This window comes from Micropterus dolomieu, unplaced genomic scaffold (genome assembly GCF_021292245.1).
Source record: "Micropterus dolomieu isolate WLL.071019.BEF.003 ecotype Adirondacks unplaced genomic scaffold, ASM2129224v1 contig_12961, whole genome shotgun sequence".
Classification (NCBI taxonomy): Eukaryota; Metazoa; Chordata; class Actinopteri; order Centrarchiformes; family Centrarchidae; genus Micropterus; species Micropterus dolomieu.
The window spans coordinates 63,848-89,371 of record NW_025741947.1 but is presented as its reverse complement, the minus strand read 5'-3'; the positions used below and the strand labels follow the sequence as shown (position 1 = coordinate 89,371).

The window sequence follows — 25,524 nt, the reverse complement described above, 5'->3', positions numbered from 1 at the left end:
GGGGGGGGGGGGGGGGGGGGTGTTTGTGTTTGTGGTGATTTAAGATGCCTGATTGCTAAAAAACTGAAGTATGATGCAACTAACTGCTTGAGAGATACAACACTGCATTTGTCAGCAGCACCCACACAGATGCAAATACACACTTTGGTCTGGAGATAGCATAGTAACGTATACCATTGTAGGCCTTCCTAGATAGAAGGTTAGTGACTGAGTAATATATTGTCATCAAAGGTTGTCTTTTATGAATTTGATGTAGCATATCATCTTTTCCTTTTTATAATTTGGGATTTTCTAACAGCCTGGGAATACTAAATTCTTCCCACCTGGGAACGCTACCACCTTTGTTTGTGTGTGCCCTTTTGCTCTTGCGCTCTCTGATAGATTTAGAGAGTTTTACTCCTGCATCAGAGGTAAATGTTGTTTATTTATTGTCTGCTCAGCAAACAGTATGAGCAGCAGTAGCAATGGTGTCCTACAATTTTAATCTATACATTAACAAAATACACTGACCCCAAATTTAGCAGCTGTTTTCACTAATTTACATGAGAAAAGAAACAGTTTAAGGAATAGCTGATTCCATGACAAAGTGATATGAAGAAATTACTTTCTTAAAGACAACAGCCAAGAACTTATTTTTTGTGTAGCTAAATAACCTTGGTTCACTTGCTAACTCACAGTTCAAAACTAACCATAAATGTTGCTTGCTGGCTAGTTGCCTTGCATTAAGCTGTTAAACCCAGTTTTGCTTCCTAATTTTTTTAACTTGAGGAAAACTACCAAATCATTTCCTACCTTCTTACAAAAATTTACAGCACCTTCAAAAACAATTCAACAAAAAGTCTGGATTTAGTTTCGGGCTACAGCTAACAAATATTTCCATTATCGATTTGATCGATTTAGTGTCTTCTCTGTTCCTTTTTTTCCAGTGGGAGTACTGCAATGACTAGCCGGCATCCTAGCCATGCAGAGAGCGCACACTCCACAGAAAAACCACCACCTGCCCTGTCCCCCAAGCTCCATGTACAGCGATCGCCATCAAAGGAGACCATCACCATCCACTTCTCAGCTCTCGGGACAGAGGAAGAGGAGGAGGAAGAAGATCTTTACAGGACAACTGTCTCCGCTACCTCAGCTGCTCAGGATGACTCAAATATTGTGACAGCCTTAGAGGCAAGTGAGGAGATGTTCGAAGGGGTGCCGCTGGACTCCGCAGCCGAGGTTGTCATTCCTGAATCAAGCAGACTTTCTCCAGTTTTTAAACGTCACACTAACAATTCTCCCACGCAAACTTCATCATCACGTATTGCTGAGCAAAAAGGTGCAACTTCCAATTCCTCTCCTACAAAATCTTTCAGCTTTCCCTCCAGTGACAAACCCTTCCTTAACTTGACAAAGTCTCTTTCCTCTTACATGGAGTCTCGTGAAGGGATCCATTCTGTTGCTGCCCCTACAGTAAGGCATAGGCATCTGATGAAGAATCTTGTAAAATCTTTATCTTCAGATACATCCCAGGACTCATCCTCCTCCTCCTCATCCTCCATACCCTACCGTCTTCCAGAATCCCGCTTAAACCTGCAACTCTTCAAGCAATTCACACAATCCCGGATGCCCTCTGCTACCGTGTCTTCAGCAGGAGATTCTAAAACTGCCCCTTCCTCTCCTTTAACCTCACCAGATAACCGCAGCTTCTTCAAAGTCTCAGAAGTCGAGGCAAGAATTGAAGACACTAAGCGGCGTCTTTCTGAGGCCATCTCAGAACCGCTCCAAATACTGAGTAAGATCATTGATGAAAAGAGTGGCAGCTTAGTTAGCAGCAGCATTTACCGGCCCAAGCCCCTCTCTGCCAGTGCCACTGAACTCACCAACCTTACTTCAATCAATGGTCACCTGGAGAGCAACAACAATTACTGCATCAAGGAGGAAGAAGGAGGTGACTGGGAGGCTGAGATCCCAAACCTCGTGGCTTCTGGTTCAGTTGGATCACCTGTTCACCACCCTGTTGACACTAAGAGCCCCAACAAATCATCTTTACTTTCCATGTCATTGGACAAATGCTCTATGTCCGCTCTTGCTAAACAAGACGATGATGACTATTGCATCCTGTACAGTGAGGACTTTGAGACTTGTACTGAAACAGAAGGTGATGGTGGGGATAGAACTGATGATACTGGAACAGGTAGTCAAACTAAAGTGCCACTAAGTGGTAGTACTGAACCATGCAGTGAAGATGAATCTGAAAGTATTGAGCCAGAACCCAGTGTTCCACACTATACTCTTATCATCCTCACTGTACTGGTCTATGGGTATTTTGTATTACCTCTGCCCAGTTATGTAGGAGGACTGCTGCTTGGGATTGGGCTGGGATTCCTTTTAGCTATTGGTGCTGTGTGGCTGACCGGACCAAAACCTTCTGGCAGACAGTCCAGACATCATGGGAAGCTTTGGAGTCTCACCAAGTTGGACATTAAAGAACCAGAAATTTATAAGGTCAGTGAATATTTCCAACCGTAATAATTTATTTACGCTTACTTTCACAACTATCTGAAATTTAGGAGTAAATTCTAATTACCAGTGCTAAACTCTCCAACACTGTCCAACGCCAAATGTGTACGTTAAAGAAACATAACACAGATTTGTGATGATCTGTTTAAATTATGAAGCTGTATGTACAGCTGTATCGATTGGTCTGCTGTAAATAAAGGCAAACGTGCACTTTAAGATCCATATTTCTGTGACAGTTTTGGCATTGAAGTGACAAAGCAGTAAATAAACTACATGTGGATTCTGGGCTGAATTGAGCCAAAGGAACTTCAGACGTATACCACCAAAAGCAAATCACCATAAACTATTAAGTTGAAAAGACGGTTGTTACAAGAGAAGAGATAACGGGGAACCTTTTCTGTCATTATAGAAACATTGTTTTATGGATGACAACGAACTGTGAGCAGTTATTACAGTGTCCTCCCAATGTCTTCCCTCCAGGGCTGGATGAATGAAATATCGAACTATGACCCCGAGACATACCATGCCATGCTGACACACTCTGTGTATGTCCGGTTGGAGGGCTCCATCATTCGTCTGTCTAAACCCAACCGCAACATCGCCCGCCGTGCCACACACAATGAACCAAAACCCGATGTCACGTACATCAGTCAGAAGATCTATGACATCACCAACAGCAAAGTAGGTTCTTAGTATATTGAAAAAATCTCTGAGTATACATGATGTTCCTGTTTCTCTAATCTTCCATGTAACTTGGTTAACGGTTAACTGTAGTTACCTTTTGAACTAGTAAATCTTGTGAAGGATAACGCAAGTAAATGTAAAGATATTTAAGTCTATATAAGTTTAGTCTAAGGCTGGTTCATTAGAATATGCTTATTTCACTAAATATCTCATTTTAACATGAATACTGATACATACTATAACACAGAAATTGTGCTGTATGCCTTGAAATAGTCTTTAAAAGGCATAAAATGTGGTGGAAATGTGTTAAAGCCCAACTTTGTGTGACGTAAGTCTGTCTTAATCTGCCATAATCCTCCCCCAGGTATATCTAATGCCTCAGAGCCTGGCCAGGAAGCGTGTATGGAACAAAAAATACCCCATCTGCATTGAACTTGGCAAACAGGATGACTTCATGTCGAAGGTTGAGGGAGACAGATGGGAGGCCAGCGAGAGCCACAACACAAGGGACAGAGGAGAGGGGACAGGAGGAGCACAGGAGCGAGGTTGGTCGTCTTCGTCAGGTAGAGACTTGACCCTCTATCTGTTTGGAAGGACTGGGAGGGAGAAGGAGGAGTGGTTCCAGCGGTTTCTATCAGCTTCTAAGCCCAAGGCAGACATGAAGAAAGCTTCAAGTGTTGCAGGGAGTGGTGAGCAAAACTGATTTGTCTCCTTCCACAGTTCTGTCTTTGTTATCAAGACAAATTGTCTGAATTGTTTTTTTTAAAGGATATACCATTACATTATATAGCCAGAGAGATGCAAAAATCTGTGATTGCAGCATTTAATTCTCCACCTTTTTCGGATGTTTGTTGTGGCCCACAGCTCTGAGCTCTCACAGTCGCCGCAGCAGTCTGGATGAGGCACTGGCATCTCAGCCCAGGCCAGTCTCCTCAACAACTGCAGGCATTGCCAAAACCAAGTCGTCATATGACTACAGTGTATACATGGCCTCCATATTGCCAAAACAGGTGGCAATCAGCCCTGCAGCTGCCAGCCCTGCCCTCCAGAGTCCAGAGAGCAGCCCTGGGGCTGATAAGAAGGTAGTGCAGACTCATCTTCCAGTTACACTATAAACACCTTTTCCTTTTAATTTCCTTTCTTAACTGATAAACTTCATTTTCAATATAAACTTACTGTGTTAGAAGCTGTGTAATTACAAGTAGCTGATATTGAGGCTTATCCTTGTTTAGAGGGGTACAATATGATTGATTGTAGGGATTAACTGTTTTGAATCCCATACAGAGATAAGAGATTCATATTCTTTTCTCCTAATGTTGTAACTTGCCTGCTATGTCTTTAGCTTCAGAGCACCTCTTCAGCTCAGGTGCAGCCCAGTGGGGAGGAGGAGGATAATGTTGCCTGGGTGAATGCGGCCCTTGGCCGCGTCTTCTGGGACTTCCTGAGCGAGCCCTATTGGGCTGAACTGGTCTCAAAGAAGATTCAGATGAAGCTCAGCAAGATAAGGGTAAGTGGAGCAAGACCCCTGACAACTTTGCACTCAATACATGGTTGCAATTTTAACAGGCAGATAAGAGAAAAGTGGGGGATGAAGGAAAAAAAGGGTATCATGCTCGCCTTCCTGCTGAAAACAACATGTGTCCAGGCATACACACACAGATAAGCTCCCCAAATATCAGTTTGTTTCTTTCTGCAACTCTTTAAATGACCCAGCAGCTTCACTCTGAGTTTAGAAGCAGGAGAGCAACAGAAACGCCTCATCTTTCACTTCTGTCCCTTTATCCTACTTTTTGAACCAGTGCCCCAGGCAGTGGTATTTTGCTTCATCATATCACATGTTTTGGTGTGTGTGACTGTACACAAAGTCCTGTTTCAATAGCTGCATGTAATATTGTAGTCTCCCTCACTGACACGTAGAGACCGTTGATTATAAGGTGTGATGGGGGGCAGAGTACAATCGTGTGTGTGTGTGTGTGTGTGTGTTTATGTGCATGTGTGTATGTCATGTGTGTGTGTGTGTGTGTGTGTGTGTTTACGCGCATGTATTTATTTCATGATTCATCTATGCATGTATGTATGTCATGTTTACATTTTTCGAGCTGGCATCCTATATATTCTTTGAAAGATGTACAGTTATGAACTGCAGGTTTTTTCCTTCCCAATGAATTATTCATGCACAGTGTACTCAGCCCAGTTGTATGCTTTTGTCTTTTTCAGTTGCCTTACTTCATGAATGAGCTAACCCTAACAGAGCTGGACATGGGCTCGGCCACTCCCAGAATCCTTGGGGCATCGAAACCTTCCATTGACTACCGAGGCAAGAGAGAAATCAGTTTCAAACTCAGAGGTTTCTGTAAAGTGATACTGGCATGTGTGGCTGGTAAAGCTGTGTGCTATATTCCGGGAAGTCTCCATTCATTGTGCAGTATTTACTTACCACAGAAGCACATTTGAGTTTTGCTTATGTTTGAAAGCACAGCACCCCTACACCGATTGCCTGCCCGTCAGTTAGCTGTGCCCACATTAGAGAAAACAAAGACAAACGGGTAGCAATAATAGCTAGTTGTCTATCAGGATACGTTTGCTAAGGAGTTTACTGTATGAAATTGTTACAGTGTCTTCTGTTTCCTAAGGTAAGCTTGCACCCTGCCCCCCTGAGTCAGTGCATTAGCTAAAGTGCATGTATGCCATCAAATACACTCGCATACTGGGAAAAAAAGCTGCTAGAACATTTTTCACACACTGAATAATGAATTGTACACTCAGACACACAAAATAAATTCAATTCCACAGACATTTTGTGAGCTTCTGTGAGAACTTACAACTCTAGGCCGGAAAAAACATGTTTCCCTTTTGTTTGCATAGGAGCAGCCATTTACAACATGATTGAACAACAGAGGCGTTGTTTGATTTTTGGAGACAGCTGAAACAGAAAAGACATTAAAATAATAAAGAATATAATATGCACAAAGAGGAAAATGGTCCAAGAAGGGCTACTTCATCATTACTACCACCTAAATAATCTTAAGCAGTATTCACAATATCAGTATTTGGTAACTGAATGCAAATTCACATAGAAATGTGGTCAGTTGTTGCAGGTTGGGGTTTTTATTGGTTCTCTTTATATGCTGTTGTATCTTGTGCTATTTGGAGGGTGAACGCAAATGAAGAGTGGCATTTGTTATGTCCTTGCATATGAATAAATTTCAACTCATGAGCTATGTCACACAAACAGGAGAGTTTCTAACTTCAACTTGACTGGAACTTACAATATACATGGAGTAAACAAGACTAAGCTTCTTAAAATCACAAGTCACTCCACATTTCACAGTTTCAATCTCTGTAAACAGAGGTGAAGAAAGAGTTGAATTCATTTGAACTAGCTAGACAGTCTTCAAATGGATAAAATTTAACAAGTATACATGATGTTCCTGTGATGAATAAGTTTGTGTGTAATTTCAGTATGTATTAGACCGTTGTCTATAATTGGCTCTGTAGGTCTCCAATGCAAACCAGCCGTTTAGTTTCAGTGGCCTATATTACTCAGTTAAAAATATAACAAACATTAGAACATCTTTACAAAAATCCAAATAATAATAATAATCATGTAGTTCAAGAAGTATTGACAAATGTGGAAAGTGCTTTTGCAATCCATTGCATGTATAAGTACTTTGTCCCATGACCGTCCCCTTTTCCTCTTCCTGCTGTGACTAATGTGATCACAGTACTGAGACTGTGTCTGGATGACTCTGACGTGCTCTCCTTCCAGCAAACCGCAGCACTGCTGACAAAAGTCCCAACTCTCCACTGAAAACAACACCATCCAGAATGACATGCTCACAGTACAGTTAGAATGCTGGTGATAGTATAACGCAGCAGTAAGGATCACGTCATCATCCTGTTCTGATTCATTACTTATAGTAAGACTTTCATGTACCTACATGTGAATCAGCATCGACATTGGGTAACTTTCCAAACAATTATAATACTTGAAATGGAAATCCATTAGGTGGCCAAAACATGAGATTTATCAGCCCTAATAATTGAGCAATAGTAAAACCATAGCAAATACCAACAACAGCTGCTTCATTCAGTAAGAACAGGCAGATTGAGGTTTACTGTGCGTCACACTCAAGCGTAACATATACTTACACCCACTCAGCTTGTCAGGTAGTGGTATGCCACATATAGGCTCTCAGCTCCTTTAATAAAGTACAGTCTTTTCCTTTCCTCTACAGCTGCTGTCAGACTGTGTGGCCATCAGTAACACTGCTCAGACTTCAGTAGGGTGTTGTACTGTTGTTGTTTACTGGACAGTTGCAAGTGTTACAAAAAGGCATTTGTGCTCAATTAATACGAAGCAATCTCCTTTTCCAAAGGTGTTATGTACTGTAAATCCTGAAAAATACTTCATAATCAAAAGCTTTGTTCACAGAATAATAATAATAATATTAGAATTTGATTTGTCAGTGAGCACCTAGCTAGGTACACTACAGTCAAGCCCTAAGCACTTTAGCAGGTTATCTCTGGATCGGATAAATGGAGGCTTATTTATGTGACGGACTGTAGTTTTCCCTGTTGCAGCAGCAACTATGTTGGCTGAAGTAGCGCTGCAGTTTTGAGCTATCTGTGTTGTAGTTTTGGTCAGAAGGAGCCGTGTATGGCATTTGTAGAGGAATCCTCCTATGATCGTTAAGACATGCATCAGCATTGAGCTGTCCCATATCTTTGTATTACATTGCTTTTCTCAACCCTGGAAGATCTGTCATTTCCTCTCTTTCTCTGTAGACTTTCTAGTTTTCTCTTCCTCTTGCGTTCCCTTTCATTTCATCTACATGTTTGTGTCCTTTCTCAGTCTTTAGTCTCAGTATCTCTTTTCCTCACTCCTGTGCTATGAGTCACTGCCTCATTTTTATCACTGCCGCGTTCACATAACCCTGTAATCAGAGCAAGAATTGATTGCATCTCCAGCCGAGAGGGCAGCGGCATTTATTAGAACAGTTCCAGGCAAAACACACCTAAACAGCCGCTCTAAACGCAATCATTGTACTTAGGACACTGATGTTGTGGATAGGTCATTAATTGCACTTGCATTCGCAAACTGTTCATGCTCCAAGCAATTTGCTAAAGATAAATGAAGGCTTTACTGAGCCATGTACATGTTTCTGTTTCTACAGCTGTGAATGTGTCATTCCCCTTTTCTGTGGTGTCCATCCATGATCAATAGCCTATACCTTAAAGTTTTAGAAAACTTAAGTTGGAAACAGTCAGATTAGTTTTCCTTTGACATTTCCACTGGTGCTACAGAGGCTGCTCTGAGCATCTCAAGTTCGGCCTTTGTATTGACTCACTCCGCTCCTTCCTGGAACAAGCATGCTGAGTGCAGTGGATCGATTGAACCTCTCCTGCTGTGTGTATGTGAGCATTTTTGTTTTTGCATGCATTTGGCTTCATGCTCATGGGTTTCCATGAATGCAAGCAGTCACCCTGCGTGTGAAGGCTTTTCTTTGCAGTATGTGCGACACACACTCGCCATGCTACTTCACCCTAACTAAGAAAGCTCTGGTCCAGCAGCTTGCACTGAGGTTCGTCTCTCCTCTCCCCAAACTAACAAACCTCAATGACCAGCATAAAGTCCAGCCCAGCCAGACACAGTCTTATTATCCACCAGTCCCCCAAGGACAGGCGGATATAGCAAAGCCACTGGGTTCAGCTGCCCCAGCCTGTTCACCCTGTATCTCTGTCTGACTGCCTAACTGTCTATTTTTACTTTGTGCTTTCTCAAACCTTCTCTGACTTTGTAGCCTTTTGTTGCTTTCATTTCTCCCCGACTTTGTTTCTCTCAGGCTCTCTCACTCTGATCGTTTTTCTCTCTGGCACACCAGACTTATTGCATTATCACATCATTTAGCACAACCAGCTGGTGTTCAGGCCTCAGCTGAGCAGTGAGGAGTGGGTACTCAGTCTCAATGCGGTTTGTCCTTTGTGGTTTTTGTCTTCCTGTACTGCATTTGTTGATCCGATCTCAACAACTTTATTTCTTTTTCTATTCATGTGCCTGTGCCATGTATGCAGCCGTCAGGAAATCTATCTTAACCTAATTATAAGGAATACATGTACATGTGCACTAAATGGCACACCGTGTATTTGTACACACTTTATGCACTTTCCCATGGCATGCATGCACATGACCTAGCTGCAGGCGGCAAAGTGCAATGTGTTTTAGTTTAGAGTCCCTTAATGGCTTTCATCCTTTTATTCATTTTTGCTGCGTCATCTGCCGTCCTTTGCTGCCTCCCAGTGGTGTAAAGAGAAACCACTTAAGTTCATGGTTAGATGTGGCTCTTTGTACACAAGAACATGTGACCAATGTGTTGTAAAGAGAGAGAAGAATGCAAAACAGTGCACGTAGCTTGTTCCGTGCATGCCTGACTTTCGATGGAGGCTTTTGAATAGTGTGTATAATCCAGATTACAGCAGGTTTGGTAGAGCAAAGGACTAGAAGGAGCCCCCCCCCCCCCAGCTGATATCAAAGTGGGGCTAGGGGGAAGATTGCGTGCCCTCCAACTGTTTCTCCTCCGTTCAAAGGACCATGTGATCTCTCCACTTCTCTTTTTCCTCTCCCTTTGCAAACTCTTTCACTGAGTGTCTTTCTCTTCTAAGCAGAGGGATCAAGAAAATACAATCTGTCAGGGTCCCCACTTCTGTGATGCTTGGGGGAAAGAGTTGTGCTACAGAAAGGGCAAGAGAAGGACAGAGTAGGAAGAGTCTGAGAAGTGGGGAAACAAAGGAGAGGCCTTAACCATCTTGATTGTATCTTGATTTGGTTGGTTTGATGGTTGGACAATTTGTTATTTAAGGTATGAAAATCAAGATTTGTCAACCGATACTTATTACCTTATACAAACCAATGAATCATGGCTGCGCTTGCATGTGGATATATTGACATGGTGGTAGAGTACCTGTTGTATAGCATATTTGGCTCATATCCTCAAATCTTACACATCACAGTTTCACTTCTTTCATTTTCTGTCAGATCAACATTTCTCCTAACCTCTGTGTTCCCCTCAGGTCTGTGGTTTGACCTGGAGATTTCCTACAGTGGTTCTTTTCTGATGACCCTGGAAACTAAGATGAACCTCATTCGCCTGGGCAAAGAAGGAGAGAGCGTTCGCTTGGGAGAATTTGGCAAAGATGGGTAAGACGGTCAAACCCTCATACTACACCCATTTTAGAAAGCCACAAGATGTTTCTCTTAGATGCCCTTTTCTCTACGTGACACTAAAAAGTATACGTGTCTCTGTCAGATGTCTACCACAGTCTGTGTGGCTCTCACTCAGTGTTTTTATCTTGCTGTCTTTTATATCTTGTTCTGTTACTCTGCCCTCTGGATTCTACCTTTATGCGGCTGTTTCTGCTCTTGGTGAGTGCTTGACTTTCAACAGTGATCTCTTCTGGTGTTCAGTGCCTTCATCAGTGTTTCTGGTAGTTCACTCCAAAAATCCATTCTCAGCAATGAAGAGTTGGTTTGGCGCATCTGTAGAATACAGAGTGTGTGTGTGTGTGTGTGTGTGTGTACAGGATGTACCTCTCTGGGCTAGATTGGTTGGCATCAAATGGGAAGTGAGCAAATTTTACCAGTCCTCACAAACAAGTTAAGATTCAGTTTCACATCAAATTACATCTGAAACGATGGGAACACTGCAGGAGAAACACTGAGCCGCAGTTTTTTTTTGGGTTTACTGAAATCTTTCTTTAAACAATGATGTTTTCAGATGTTAATCGTGTACTTGTGAGCATTCAATGGCATGACCATATCTAGCCCTTGCATTGTTTCGTTGGTACAGTTCTGTGTGTGTGTGTGTGTGTGTGTGTGTGTGTAATCCATTTGTGTTTATGTTTCCAGATACAGACCACGGACATACTGCCTTGCTGACAGTGATGAAGAGTCATCCAGCGCAGGCTCATCAGATGAGGAAGACTCCTCAGAGCTCTCAAATGACCCTACTGGAGCAGAAGGGTGAGACTGAGCTAATATACATTCTCGGTGCTAACTTCATCCATTTCAATAATCACAGGATTATGGAAAAAGTTTTACAAATATGTATGTCATTATTATAAAATATATTATTGTTATTAACACTGGAACAGACCCTCTGATAGAGAAGGCTTCACAGTGAAAATAAAGTAAAGACTAAAAACAGAAGACCACAAGATCCATTTTTTGTCGGATAAAATTACAATTAAGATATAATGAGATTTTGTGGAAGTATGGCTACGCTAAATTAAGTATGTGACTTTAACCCTAACCCTCCTGTCATTGAATGCAGTTTGGTTGGAGGCCACAAATCCAGCAAGATCATGCGCTTTGTGGACAAGATCACCAAATCCAAATACTTCCAGAAGGCCACAGAAACTGAGTTCATCAAAAAGAAGATGGAGGAAGTGTCTAACACACCCCTTCTGCTCACAGTGGAGGTGCAGGAACTGCAAGGAACGTTGGCTGTCAACATACCCCCTCCACCCACTGACAGGATATGGTATGTGAAGTGTTATTTTTCTGCTATGTCAAATGTTTCCAACGTATAGTCTTTACTTGGGCGGGCCGCACAGGTATATTTGGTGACCCATTTTAGAAATTTTAGTATCTATTGTTGACCTATTTTTTTTTTCACGGAGAGAGATGTTATCTGGTAGTACATTACATGATAGATATCTTACAAGCACACACCAGGTAAAGCATCAGTGAACACACCAGTGCAGATGTCCACGTTGGTTTTGATCGTTTCGATAGGCTACGTTATTAACAAGCCTCAGCAGATGTGCTGCCACACGCAGAAACACGAAGAGGCGAGGCAAGCCAGTGTGTTTGCAGTGAGAGACCAGAGGCGAAGGTGTGTGCGTGTAGGGAGAACTGAAGGGAAAGGGAGCAGATTAAAGTGGTGAGCAAACTAGTGAAACAAGCCACAGTTACACTATCATTCTCTGGGAAACATGTCATTTTTGTTTTGTTGATCAAAGTGAATTTCCATGTCCGACAGTAAAATAATAATCACATCATCCTCAGTGGTATCACTTTCCCACTGATGGAAGACACAGACAGCTCTGTTAGCAGTGGTTTTCAGATGACTCTTAATTAGCCAATTTCCTCTCTCGTGACAAGAGTTACCTAGTTACCAGACACATCACACAGATAATTCATGTGACACATACACAATAAGGATATCTGTACTCAGAACAACGGAAGTTCCTCCTACCCTGCAAGTGCATGTTTTATTGACAAGACATTTCTGTAGCACTTTGTTCAGTACATCACTGCCCTCTGCTGGTGGCAGCCATACTCTGTGTTGCTACTTTGTGTTCATTTGTGGACTCTAAGTCATTAATTCTTTTTTCTTTTCTGTGGCAGGTATGGCTTTAGGACGCCGCCTCACCTGGAACTGAAGGCACGACCTAAACTGGGCGGAAGAGAAGTCACTCTGGCTCATGTTACAGACTGGATAGAGAAAAAATTGGACCAGGAATTTCAGGTACATTATATTTAGATTTTTTAGTTTTATGTAATTCAGAGACACAGTGCCAGGTGACACCAAAAAAGTCTTGTTTTTTTTTTTTGTTTTTTTTTAATTGATAAAATTATGAAGTTCACCAAAATTTAACGTGCTCCACTGCTGCAATTCCACTGATATTAGTTGCATTTGGTTCGAAGTTGTGCTGTTATAAATGCTGCTATGAACAAGCCATCATACATTCAAAGGATTAATTATATTCAGCTCCTAAATCCCCGGTTTTACAAGCAAACGATGTCAAAACTTCCAGATATCTAAGCTAATCTAACATATTTACAACATTCATATGATCCTGGAATGATATTATCCAACTTATAAACAGTTGCACACTACCTATAATGTGCAAATTCCAAGACATTACATGTGTCAAGAAAACCAAAAATTGATAGTTTACTCACTATCATCATATCATTCTCTCTTTTTGTTTTTTTTTAGAAAATCTTTGTAATGCCAAACATGGACGATGTATGGCTGACTATCATGCATTCTGCCATGGATCCTCGCACAGCCGGCGGACCCTTAGTTGATCCCACATTGGAACCAGAGCCTTCTCAGCCGGAGAGGGACAGCACCAGCCAGCCATGAAGATTGTTTACAGTATTTCGTAGAGCTTATGAAGTTTAAAAAAGGGTAACTGAAGCCAATGTCGATAGGTCAGACGATACTGCAATACAAATACATTCCCATAGTGAGTGAGTTTTTCACTTGCCATAGAGGAGACCATATGAATTTTAAAGGAGCAAGGTAGAGCTGATCAAGGAAAACACTAAAGGCAAACTGTTGTTTGCTGCTCTGTTCAGTAGTATTCATCTTACCAGAGGAAAATCTGATTTGACTTTGAAGGATTTATATAACAGTAAGGACCTTTTTAATAGGGTTTGATATGTGAAGGATTTATGTAACGGTAAGGACCCTTTTAACAGGGACTTATATGTGAAGTCTTGTTTGACTCAGAAGTGGGATTGGTTTAAGCTAATAAGGGGAATATATGGGGATATATAAAGTCCTATGAACACTTCGATATGGAAGCATTCACCAGATACCTTAGAGCCTGCAGATAAGTTTCTGCTAAGGCCAGAGAGTGATGTAGAGCACCATAGCCCTTTTATTATAGAAATACAGTAGTGGAGATTGACATTATGATAGTATAGTAAAATTAGAGGTGTGTCATAATCATAAGAGTGTGATGGAGAGTTGTCACTTCCATTGTTGAGAATGAATAAAGGTTAAAAAAAGTGTATTGAAAAAGCTCAGATACTTGATGGTGAGGATTATTTACCGTATGAAACATTAAACCTTTAAGTGGTCTTATGTCAGCAGTTTTGGTCAGGTGTTAACAGTTAACAGTATTCATTTGTGCTGTGAACACACCCCGAACACCTCCCTTCATTTGCCAAGACCCCCTTTTTTATGTCAATGGTGCCCTTATCCATGTCTGTGTGGAAATAATGCTCAAGAGCAAACGTACATTATCTATGAAATGTGTCATTCACTATGTAAATTCCATACTAATGACAAATACACAAACACAGTAAGTGCAATGATAGAAACGCTACATAGGCTATAGTATGATCTTGTATAGATATTATGTAAAAGTGTGTGTCTGATGAGAAGTATGAGGCCTCTAACACATCTATTGAATGTATGTATGGATAGTTTTTGTTCTTATTGTTATTGTATGACAACAGTTTTCATCCAGTCACATTTTGACTGTGGTATGGAAGTTATTGCACAAATACAAGTGAAAGTTTTTTTTGTTTTCTTATTATAAACACTATCTTGCATATCTTTTTCCAGATGTGTCATTCAATCGTTGTGTTTATGAAGTACCAGGTGGTGTATTTCTCTATACATCATTTATACATGATTGTGTTAATGTTGATGACGATGATGATATTGTTGGAAGTGAATTTAAATGACCAACTTTAATACGTGACAGTGCTTTAAAAAGACTCTACCTGCCATACTGTATGTACAACAATTGGATGAATTTAAGGTACATACTTTATAGTAGAGCATCTATTGCCAAGAATGTATAGCCTTATCTACAGGTTTCCTTTCTGAAAATACCTTTTTAACTGTGTCATATCTTAACCCAAGTCCTTTTGATTAGGCCTGTAGTGCCAGATCTCTCTGCTCAAAGGTACACCTCCTGTATTGATAAAGCATTGTGAGGAAATATGTACAGCTGCGCTACAATACCTGCATTAACATTGTTTACAGGAATTCTGACCTTGTTTTCATGTTTTGTTCTCTTCTGATACTAAAACACTGCAACACAAAATGACATTTTTCCCTGTATGATTGTCTTTCCCTTCATGCCTTTGGTGACTTTTTGTTAAATGTTTGTTTCTGAATGACTATATGAGGTGGGGCTATGGTGATATTTTTGTCTACTTCTTTGGAATAAACAGAATGGAAAGATTTTTGAGGATATATGAAGATATGCCATGATTTGTACCTGTGAATTATTAATGACTTTTTTTAATTTATGTCATTTTAAGGCCAAATTCAGTGATTATGTTTATCTGCCTTATTTATAGACAAAAATAAATCTGTCAATGAAAGCCTTTTATTTATTTTTTTATTTTTATTTTTTGTCTTTTTGCTTCAAATGTTGTATTGTCAATTGTAGTTGCTTGCTTTGTATTTATTTGCTTTACTAATGCATTCATATAGTGTAGTTTAAACTTTAAAAGTGCATCAGATATAAATAACATTACAAATTAAGTATTATGTAGACAAAGTAACTATATACCAAATGTGCCGTAGTGTAGTGTAGTGTTGTACTTGTAGTAATGTTACCATCACAACGCAAAATAATATGGTACATTTGATTTAACCAAGGAGGTTTAGATGTGACCATTCAGTTGCATTAAAGTTAATAAGACTTTGATTTTACATCAGTTGGTAACCCTCAAGTCAGTGTTGAAGGTTATACTTCCTAATGTTTTGGCATTTTTAACAATAACTTTTATGCAAAGAAGATGACTTTATGAGAGTCTTTACTGTAGCCAGCTACCTAATAGGCCTAACATATTTCGACATCAGTGTACATGCAGAAAAGGTTTAACTATTTGACCGTATGTATTATTTTAATTTAAATACATGCAAATTTACTTTTTGTTGCTTTTGAGTTTATGGTTTACCAACGACAATGTGTGCTTCCATGGGCGCTGACATTGATTTGTGACGTAATTCAGCTGCTATTGGTGAAATCGGGGTACATATATTTTTCTCCCCGAGTTCACAAGTAGGAAATCCGACTTCAGGTGGCGTTCCAGGATAGTTTTTTTTCTAGTTGGATGTCGGAAATTTCCCAGTTCCGAGTTGCCACGAACGCAGCATTACTCGGTCAAGCTGCCTTGAACACGTCAGCGGTCTGTGATGACGATCATGACGACCTCCTCTAACGGAAGTTTACGGTTGCCTAGCAACGTTATTGCGCTGGTCCGTGACAGTGCTGCGGTGTTGAGTAAGTATAGCTCTGGCTAATTGTTGTCAAAATTAAAGGAAACTTTTATTCTTTTATCTGTTTATTTATTAATGTCGGTGTCCACTATTGTAGCTGTGGGTTAATGTTTTCCTCAGCCTCACTGTCTGAGCTCTGCTGGTCGCTGAACTGACCCTGGTCCAGGTTGGCTTTGAGGATTTTGTGTTTTCTGTACCGACCACAACGTTATACGGAAAGCTAACGTTAGTTTGCCACAGTGTTGAATAAAAGACAAACTAAAATAACATACGCTAATAGAAGAAAAGGGTGTGTCTATTTGTTACGTACAATAATTATATTTACTGGCGAAGAGAAGACCACCTGTTGAAAAGCTATGCTAACGGATGCGGACTCTCTTCAGACCACTTGTTCGTCGTCACAGGTCCAATGGAGAGCGCCGGAGTTGAGGGAGGCTCCAACCAAGATGACAGCAAGCTGCAGGCAGAGGACTGTGGAGCGACCGTCCCACCTGCTGTAGAGGTACCATATTAAGAGTCAAGCAGGGGTTTTAGCTTTAGTGTTTAATTTTTCTACTTTTTATTGCATTATTTAACTCCTTGTGGAAACATGACGATATTTAAGTCATCTTTTGTCCAGGTGCTGTGATGTTGCACTTCTCTTTGTTATTGGGTGCAGATAATAAAAGTTGAGAGGGGACTTTAAGTCTGTTGTTCTGTTGTATACAATTGCCACTCCTGTAAAAGTCTAAAATGTGGACATTTATTGTGTGTCTAACACTGCGCACTGTCTAAATCATAATCAGTGTCAAGCACTTTCATACATGCATTCTGTCTGTGTCTCAGTACGGCTCACAGGATCAGTCAGGGCCCCAGCCCGATGACCCGACCCCCCAGCTTCACCCTGACCACAGTGGTGTGGATGAATATTCTCCTGCAGACACAAATTCAGGTCAGTCAATACACTAACCCTGTTTGGGATTTACAATCCAGCACAAAGCAACACAGTATGACACAGCATAGCGGTTCAATAGAATATCCTTTATTTTCCTGAGGAAAATTAAATTGGCAAGTGTAACACAGCAATTTGTGCAAATTACACACAGTAAGTAGGGTAAAGCATCTAATTTAGGCTGGTGTGCTTAGGATCCCCTAGTTCAAAGGTCCATTACCTCCTTTAATTAATTTAGATTTAAACTAAATTAAGGGAAACTTTATTGTCCAAGGACAAGATACTGTGCTGTAAAATAACATCACCATTATTAACTTCAACTTAAGTGTTTCTAACAATATTTCCATCAAAGAAAGAGAATAACCTGGGTAGAGTTTATAGAGAAAAACAATACAAATATATGTACTTAGAAGACACAGTCAAAGACAGACAAAAATACTACAAAGTCACAAGGAATATGTTTCGCATTTCAATTTGTTGATCATGTCTTTATTTTCTGTGTTTCAGTGGAACCAAATGTTGCTCAGATGCCACTGATACCTCACTTCACAAATCTTAACAGATCAGAAGGCATGGAGGATCAGGACCCATTGCCAGAGGGCGAGGAGGATGAGGAATTCATTGTTCTCGACTCTGAACATGTCAGTAGCTTCTCCTTCAATATTTATACAATCATTGTTTATTAAATTAATAGATTTTGGCATACTGTTCCTCAAAGAGAATAATAGTATCAATGTCTCATCTCTGCGTGTGCAGTATATTAATGTATTTAGTGCATTGGCAACACGGCTTTCTAATAAATATACAGTGTGCTCAAGTATCGGCACAGCCCTCCAAAAGCTTAGTAAGTTCATAAACATTATGCTAGATATCTAGCCTGCTGTCATGTCATTGATGCCATGTTTGATCTGTTGGCAGCCTCTGGTCAAAAGGCAACAAGCAGCTCTGAGCAGCCAGCTCAGCAAGCAGCTGGAGAGGATCAACCTGGGGCTGAAGGAAAAGGTCGGCTACATTTCTGTCAGCTTTTTTCTGTTCTTTTACCTTTATCTTTGCTCCATCAGTACTCACATACACAGATATACACATGTAGAAGCAAATATGTAGTTCACATACACACAGGTTAAAATGTCCCCGAATTTAGATCTAGGGTATTAATATGTCCAAAAGATGGTGCTGTTGACCTGTATAGAAATTAAATTTGCACTTTTATATTGATCTTTTATCCCAGATACAGCATATACAATCCCAATCATTTAACTGATAACAATAAAAAAAGATTAAGTCATCACATTACTGGAACAAAATAACTGCGACAGAGAATGTGTGTGTGACAAAAGAAAACCAGAGTCAAACAGAGACTTTTGATTTGTTTCCCGATTCTTGTCTGTGCTCTCTCACACACTGCCTCAGCTGGCAACGGAGAAGCAAGATGCCGACCACATACTGGAGATAGGTGTTGAGATGTTCAGGATTCAGGAGCAGCTGGCCAGGCTCCAGACCAGGCTGGAGGACCGTCATCATACCAAGACACAGGCTGAAGCCAAACATCAGCAGGCACAGGATCAGCTGGCAGCAATGAGGAACAAGTGGTCCAGTATTACCAGCCAGAACAGCAAAGCCAAAGCCAATGGTGAGACTGACTTGCCATTTGGTGGTCTTGCCTTGGTGCTGATCCGGGATTATATTTCATTCTAACTATGTTGCACCATTTACTTTAAGAAATTTAAGGTTACTGATTTCATCCATGATGGTTCTCATGTTTGACAACATGTTTGGTTAGGTTTGGCCTATAAATTCTGCAAATTCTGAATTATGTTGTAATTATTATCTTGATTAAAATACACAGCTGAGTTAGTCAGGCACATGATTCCAGTCTAAGTCCAGTCAAAGAAGTGTAGGCACACTCAGGACCGTAGTATAATTTGTTAGGAATTTGATTCTTTTGTAACTTCAGTTGTTAGCTTATGCTGATAACCCAATCTCTGAAAAGTGATACAACTACAGAAATTGATTGTCTTTTGTAGAAGTCATGTGGACTGAAACACGTGGGTGTCTAGATTTTGGTGCTGCATTGTTAGACCTCAGTTTAAATTGTAATGTAACACTTGATTAATTTAATCTTTTTTTCAGGTTTAAATGTCTGTGCAAAAGATTCAGCAGTTAAACCTGAATGTAAACTGATTTGAAACTTCATCCTTGTTATTGCACAGTAGGATTTGCATTAAAAGCAGCCTGTAGTTCGGTCCGTTGGATATACAGTACTGTTTCAGCAACAGCAAGACAGCATCTGTGTCAGTCCATGTTTACAAGCAGAGATTTGAGGAATTGTGTTAATGTTGACTCCTGTGTATCTTTTCCACAGCGTCCCAGCTACAGGCAGAGCTGGACAACCTGATGCTGCATGTCGTCTTTATACAAGGAGTCAGTGAAGATCTGCACTCTAATGTCAAAGCCATTAAGAATGCCAGACGTAAAGCGGGAGCTGAAAAGAGCCAGGCTGAAGACCAGAAGCTGAAGCAGGTAGACTGGCTGAAGTTGGCACATTACAAATCTCAGATCTCTCAAAGGTTTGACAGTATAGCATTGATTCATTTACTGTTATTGAGTGAAAATAGTCCTGTGTCATCAGGATTTGTATGTGGAGCGCCTAACAAAGGACATGGAGGGTCTGACGCAGCAGATAGCGATGTATGAGGCGCAAGCCAGTGCTCAAGCAGAGGAGACGCAGGCCGCCAAAGAGGCTCTCTCTGAGGTAACTATGACTTAAGACAGTATATACCTGAAGTAAATTGTAAAAATACTATAAATTACTGCAACTATTGATACTAAAACTGTTTGCAGTCAATTGAGAGGAATTTGTAAAGAATAAATCTGCATTAAAATATTTTACGGCCACTTGGGGGCAGGGGTACTAGCTGTAAAGTTGTTTCTATTGTGACAGACAGACTTGATTTGATGGATCCAAGCTTATAAGTTTAATGCATTCATTGTCATGTGTTGAACCAAATGTAAGCCTCTAATACGCAACGAATATTCTCACATTCTATCTATTGATGAAGTACGACGTCAGTCCTGACACTTATCCGCTCATGTTTGTGTGTGTGTGTGCAGGCTGAGATGGAAATGGAGTCTCTAGTGATGGCACGTCGGCAGCTGATGCACCAGTGGAACAGTAGCTTGGTGGGCATGAGGAGACGAGATGAGGCCTTCAGCGCGATGCAAGAGGCCGTGCGGTGAGAATGAGGACAAGAGAAGGCTGAGTATTAATATGCTACTCATCCACTTTAATTCTGCAAATGCATCCCAAACATACATGTAACTAACAATGTTAGGAGACATGATTCATAAACAGCATCTTGGAGGATGGTGTCTCTCTGCAGTGATTCCTCTGCTTTTCAGTCAGTATGATAAAATTCAGGTGTTCACGTATTTCAAAATATGCAGATGTGTGTGGAAAATATGTAGAAAATACCTCACAATATTTGTAGGAAACACAACAATAACCTGCTATTTAAACGGAAAGATAACTCATTCTTTACTGCTGTCCTTGTTTCCTTCAGCAATGTCGAGCACCAGGTGATCTTGCTTGACAAAGAGATTGAAGGCTACAAGAAATCCATCACTGAAGAGCAGGAGCAGAATGAGACACTAACTATGCAGCTGAACTGGTCCCAGATGGACTGTGCCACCTCCAAAAAGCTGATCAGTCAGAAGCAGGCCCAGCAAGAGGCTCTGCAGGCCCACTACAGCACCTGCCTCCGCACTCTGAGGGAAACGGAGCGCACCCTCGCTAGGCTCTCTAAGGTAGCTAGAAGACAAAGGCTTCGGTTTTGACAGCTGTGCACCTAATTTGTTCAGAGAGTTGTCTTCCTACCTTCTCTTTCCCTCTGTAACTACTCCACTCATTTTCCTTCATTGTTCTAGGAAACCAGCACCCACCAGGCTGAAGTGAATGATCAGAGGAGGGAGTTGGAGAAACAGAGTGCTGTGCGTCTGGAGTTGGAGGACAAGATCATGACCCACATGCAGCAGAAACTCATCCACAACAAAGCTGCCAAGTACTCCCAGCGTCTCACCAGCAAGATAGCCACACTCAAAAAGGAGAAGGTAGAGATTTAGAAAGATAGGAAAAGCATTCAGAATGTTTCAGGCAGGGGGAAAGCTTTGTAAGAAGTTATTGTTCTGTCAGAGAGTGCAGGTTCACAACTGGCTGACAGCCAGCAAACACCTGTTCACCTGAGTCCTTCAATATACACACACAGTAAGTAGTCTTGTTATCTGGGCATGTTTTAGTTAAAGAAGACTCCAACATTACATTATCGAAGTGTTTCACAGGCTGCGGACTACTCCTTGTGACGAGTAGACCCTTTAACGCACTATTATTGAACAGACCATGGAAAGCACCGTACATTTTGGTTGAAGTTGATGTAAAAATGAAAAAAAAAGTATAATGTGCTGAAGATAGAACATTAAAAAAACAAACAATAAATGAACAATATGTAAAGGATAAAGACAAAGATATAACGTTTTTTGTTCTGCACGTCACCTGCTCCTCTCCTTTAGATCTCTCAATTGTGGCAGCTGGAGAACGATGTATTGGTGGTTGGACTGGAGAGCAGCAAAGTCGGCCAACATCTGGACAGCCTGGCTGTCACCCAGGAGGCCCTAGATGAGGAGATTGCAAAGTACAACAAGTTACTGACAGCCAACCAGACTAAGATTTCGTCCTTTGTTTTATTAATCGGTCAGAAGCAGGCCACCATCGCCAACTATAACAAAAAGATCTTTCAAATCGCAGCCAGCACTGGGGTGAGAGATTCTTTTGTTTATGTGGAATATTAGTTCCCTAGAAACGTATCAGATAAAAAAGTCACATGATACCTTTGTGATGTGTGTGCCTCCATTCCCAGCATGAGGACCTCAGTCCCCTGCATATCAAGGTAGAGGAACTAATGGCTGAGATTGAGGAGCTGGCATCAAATATCAAGAGTGACCAGCAGCTCTGGATGCAGCGACAGGGGACTCTGCTAGGACTGACCCAGGAGATAGAAGCCAACAGCAAGAACATGCTCAAACTGCAGACAGAGTACACTGGCATTCGACAGAAGAAAATACGCTTGGAGAGTACGTAATATAGTTATAAAGAAGAAGCACACACATGCACAAATAGGTATACACATCCAAATCAGTCAGGTGTCAGTAAGTCATAAGTAGGCTACTAGTAATCATTAGCCACTGGACAGTTTGCAGAATGTAACTCTCATACTAATATTCATACATGCTGTAACCTCCCCTGTGCACTTGTACACCAGCAACTATTAAAACAACTCCAACCCCACCAGGTCAGATTGAAGTAGAGCACCGTGAGGAGCTGGAGCTGGAGAAGAATGCAAAGATACTGAGAGGAGACCTGCAGAAGCTTAACACCCTGCTGAGCAAGAACGGACAGCTCAGCCTGGTGCTAGAGCAACAGAACGCACTGATGGAGACAGGCTTCCTTCACCGACTCAAGGCACGGCACGACTGTTTAATTCATTTTTAAATGTCGTTCTGAGCGGCAGCTTTAATAGTAAATGATTATTAAACGTGAAATAATGTGTTTAGGAGGCAGAGCGGGAGTCTATCGAGATGCAGATCAAACAGGAGAAGACCCAGGAGGAAAAAGAGAGACTCCTCAACAGTCTGGTGGAGGCTGAGTCAGTCATTCATTTTAGGATTAGTAGATAAGTTAGATCATTGCTTTGTCACCTCCAGGTTATGTGAGATATTTAAATATACTAATTAAAAATATCAAGACATCTTTTTCCAATAACTAGTACATTTTTCTCACCATATTAACAGCACGTACATCACATACTAGTTACTGGTTTTTGCGTACGTTTTGTGTGTGTGGCCAACAGGCGCCAGATTATGCTGTGGGAGAAGAAGACCCAGCTCGTAAAAGAGACTCGTTTGGCTGTGGACTCGGAGGTGGGTCAGGGAGACATCCAGATGATGAAGGCTGAGATACACCGTATGGAGGTAAAAACATTGCACACAATATGATTATTCTTGGAGAAAATAAATAGTAATATTGAGTTGCCATCCTGCTGTACGTACATTAAGACAATAAACCTATAAGAGCACTTTGTGAATACAGAAATGTACCCATAACAAATGTCTGACACTAGTTTCTTTCAAGACTGGGAGAGCCGTTGTTAATGTGTAAAAATGTTTCTGAATTTCAACATGTTAAGCATACTTTACTTTACTGTTAAATTGCAGTTATTTGTGCTGTAGTGAAAATCTTCTAATCAAGGAATGAAAGTACAATAAATCCTGACATATAAAAGTGGTTCCCAACCTTTTTTGCACTGTGAAACATTTTTAGATTTACAATGATGTTGCAGACTCACAAACAGATGTGAGTCTGCTTTGGGCAAAAAAGGCTCTAGGTCAGACATTTGGAAACACCCATTTACATCATAGTATTTATGCTAGTTAGTTGCAACATCAGTAGGAGCACAGCACAAACAGATCAAGTAGCAAGAGTGATTGCCTCACATACTAATGACCTGCATTAGATGAAAATCAGTCTCCTCTTGTTGGGGTCATGATAAGGAGTTATAAGGATGTCAATGTTACTACTTCCAAAAAAAACCAAAGTCGTATAATTATTATTTTCCTTTCCTTACAATCTTACATAATGCTGACTGTAGAATCAAAGCATACAAATGAGATATTTCAGTATACTGCTTTTTATGAGCTCTGTAGATGTTCATCTTTTTCCGACACAGTTGTTTGGAACTTCATCATCTAAGATACAAAAAAGTTTTATGATAAAACAGCATCCAAACCAACCGCATTGGTGCATTTTAGAGTGGGCAGAAGTGAATGGCTGATAAAATCAATAAGGCTTTGTGCTTTTCTTTATGTTTTCTTAACGTGTGTGTGTGTGTGCACGTGTGCAGGTGCGACTCAACCAGCTAATGAAACAACAGGAGCGGCTGCTAAGGGAGAGTGAAGCAACAGTGGCAAGGAGGGAGACCATCGTCTTACGCAGGGAGGCCATGGTCCACGGCTCCCACAAACAGGCTACAAAGGGCGAGCTGAACCGCATCACACAGGGCCTGCAGCGCAAGATCCAGGACACACACAAGGTAGGTGACATACAGTATGTACATACAGTATATGCCTGACAAGTGTTGCACAATTACCCTACGTGCAGTATGTATGTCTTCAGCATGTGGCAGAGTGTGAACAGGTGATCAGGGAGCTGCAGAAGAGCCAGGTGAGTCTGAGCGACAGGCTTGCGCAGAAGAAGCAGCAGGTGATAGAACTCTGCGGCACCAGCCACGTCCTTGACCCTGACTTTGTAAATCTCCAGGACACCAAAGACAGGGTAAGGAGCACATACAGTGTAGGATACTGCATTACAGCACGTTACTACATGCTACCATTTAAATATACTGTAAATCTGCTTTGAACTGTTGTGGTATACTTACCTTACTTTACTGGTTGGTACCTACGTTGTGTTTGTGACTGACTTTTTAATGACTTGAAATCTAGTACAATTACACCCTTTTTATTGTTTAAGCTTCCTAAGAAATTAACAATAGCCAGGATGTGTTGATCAAGTCACCATTCAGAACTGAAATATGCAATCTCAGTCTTCTTCCAGTAACTGCTGATTAACTCTAACGAAGGTGTGGTGAGACTATTTATTCAAGCATTTTTGTGGATCACATAGACATGCTGAGGATTTTCTGACGTGAGCAACAATCATGGAAATAACTCCCACATACCAAGAATACCATAAATAACTACTCATTGTTTCTCTATGCTCATTGTTTATTGTTGTAAACAAGTGACATCAAGTGATAGCACAAAACATATCCATATTTTTTCATACTTCTCCCCCTCTAGAACCTAGCTCACCTAGTGTCTCTACAGAGCCGGACCAAGAAGCTGCAGGGGGTGTGTGGGGGCAGCTACCAAGCCTTGTCCACAAGCAAATCCATCGGAGCCGCTTTGCAGAGCCAGATGGAGCGTGTGCACACTGCCAGCACCATACTGCACCGCGTGTGTGAGGAGTTCCCCCAGCACCAGGGGGCTCTCCGCAGGCTGTCGCTAGCACTGGCAGCACGCTCACAGGCCCTGGAGCCGGAGATGTCCTGAGGGGAGGATAGAGACATGTCAGTGAGTACAGGAGGCGGAGCACAGAGGAGTAAAAATGAGTTGAAGATAAGAGGGAAAGATTAGATAAGTGCATTCTTTTATGCTGTGAATCAAATGCTTATTGTGAAACAATGTAATCTAATAAAAGCTTATGAAACATTAAGAAATCCTTAATAGTGTGTTCAATCCAGTATGGAAACTACTTGATTT

At 41.1% G+C, this 25,524-nt stretch overlaps 2 protein-coding genes across 7 annotated transcripts in view; both read left to right on the top strand.

Annotated features, from left to right (window-relative positions):
• Positions 1 to 15,322, top strand: part of LOC123966232 (testis-expressed protein 2-like) — a 32,878-nt gene extending 17,556 nt beyond the window's left edge. For 3 of the 4 annotated variants that reach the window (XM_046042429.1, XM_046042427.1, XM_046042428.1), the window contains 11 exons: positions 927 to 2,487; positions 2,983 to 3,183; positions 3,551 to 3,875; positions 4,051 to 4,268; positions 4,529 to 4,693; positions 5,404 to 5,503; positions 10,258 to 10,384; positions 11,093 to 11,206; positions 11,517 to 11,726; positions 12,596 to 12,716; positions 13,191 to 15,322. In XM_046042429.1, the coding sequence (XP_045898385.1) occupies positions 940 to 2,487; positions 2,983 to 3,183; positions 3,551 to 3,875; positions 4,051 to 4,268; positions 4,529 to 4,693; positions 5,404 to 5,503; positions 10,258 to 10,384; positions 11,093 to 11,206; positions 11,517 to 11,726; positions 12,596 to 12,716; positions 13,191 to 13,340 (3,279 nt within the window). In that variant the 5' untranslated portion in view covers positions 927 to 939 and the 3' untranslated portion in view covers positions 13,341 to 15,322. The remainder of the gene's footprint in view (positions 1 to 926; positions 2,488 to 2,982; positions 3,184 to 3,550; positions 3,876 to 4,050; positions 4,269 to 4,528; positions 4,694 to 5,403; positions 5,504 to 10,257; positions 10,385 to 11,092; positions 11,207 to 11,516; positions 11,727 to 12,595; positions 12,717 to 13,190) is intronic. The other variant, XM_046042430.1, reaches the window with a different exon arrangement.
• Positions 15,323 to 16,108: 786 nt separating this feature from the next.
• On the top strand, positions 16,109 to 25,477 carry ccdc40 (coiled-coil domain containing 40). Of its 3 annotated transcripts, none has more exons than XM_046042433.1 (19): positions 16,109 to 16,230; positions 16,610 to 16,728; positions 17,052 to 17,157; positions 17,665 to 17,798; positions 18,076 to 18,159; positions 18,568 to 18,787; positions 19,520 to 19,677; positions 19,787 to 19,909; positions 20,269 to 20,390; positions 20,718 to 20,961; positions 21,082 to 21,264; positions 21,721 to 21,966; positions 22,068 to 22,281; positions 22,500 to 22,669; positions 22,762 to 22,853; positions 23,058 to 23,178; positions 24,108 to 24,296; positions 24,380 to 24,538; positions 25,063 to 25,477. In XM_046042433.1, exons 1-19 carry the CDS (start codon positions 16,143 to 16,145, stop codon positions 25,312 to 25,314), a joined length of 3,024 nt encoding a protein of 1,007 aa, XP_045898389.1. In that variant the 5' UTR covers positions 16,109 to 16,142; the 3' UTR covers positions 25,315 to 25,477. The 3 variants fall into 3 exon arrangements, with proteins under 3 accessions (XP_045898389.1, XP_045898390.1, XP_045898392.1); XM_046042434.1 differs by having other exon boundaries at positions 16,126 to 16,230; positions 16,631 to 16,728; XM_046042436.1 differs by lacking the exon at positions 16,109 to 16,230 and adding an exon at positions 16,498 to 16,515.
• The last annotated feature ends 47 nt before the right edge of the window (positions 25,478 to 25,524 follow it).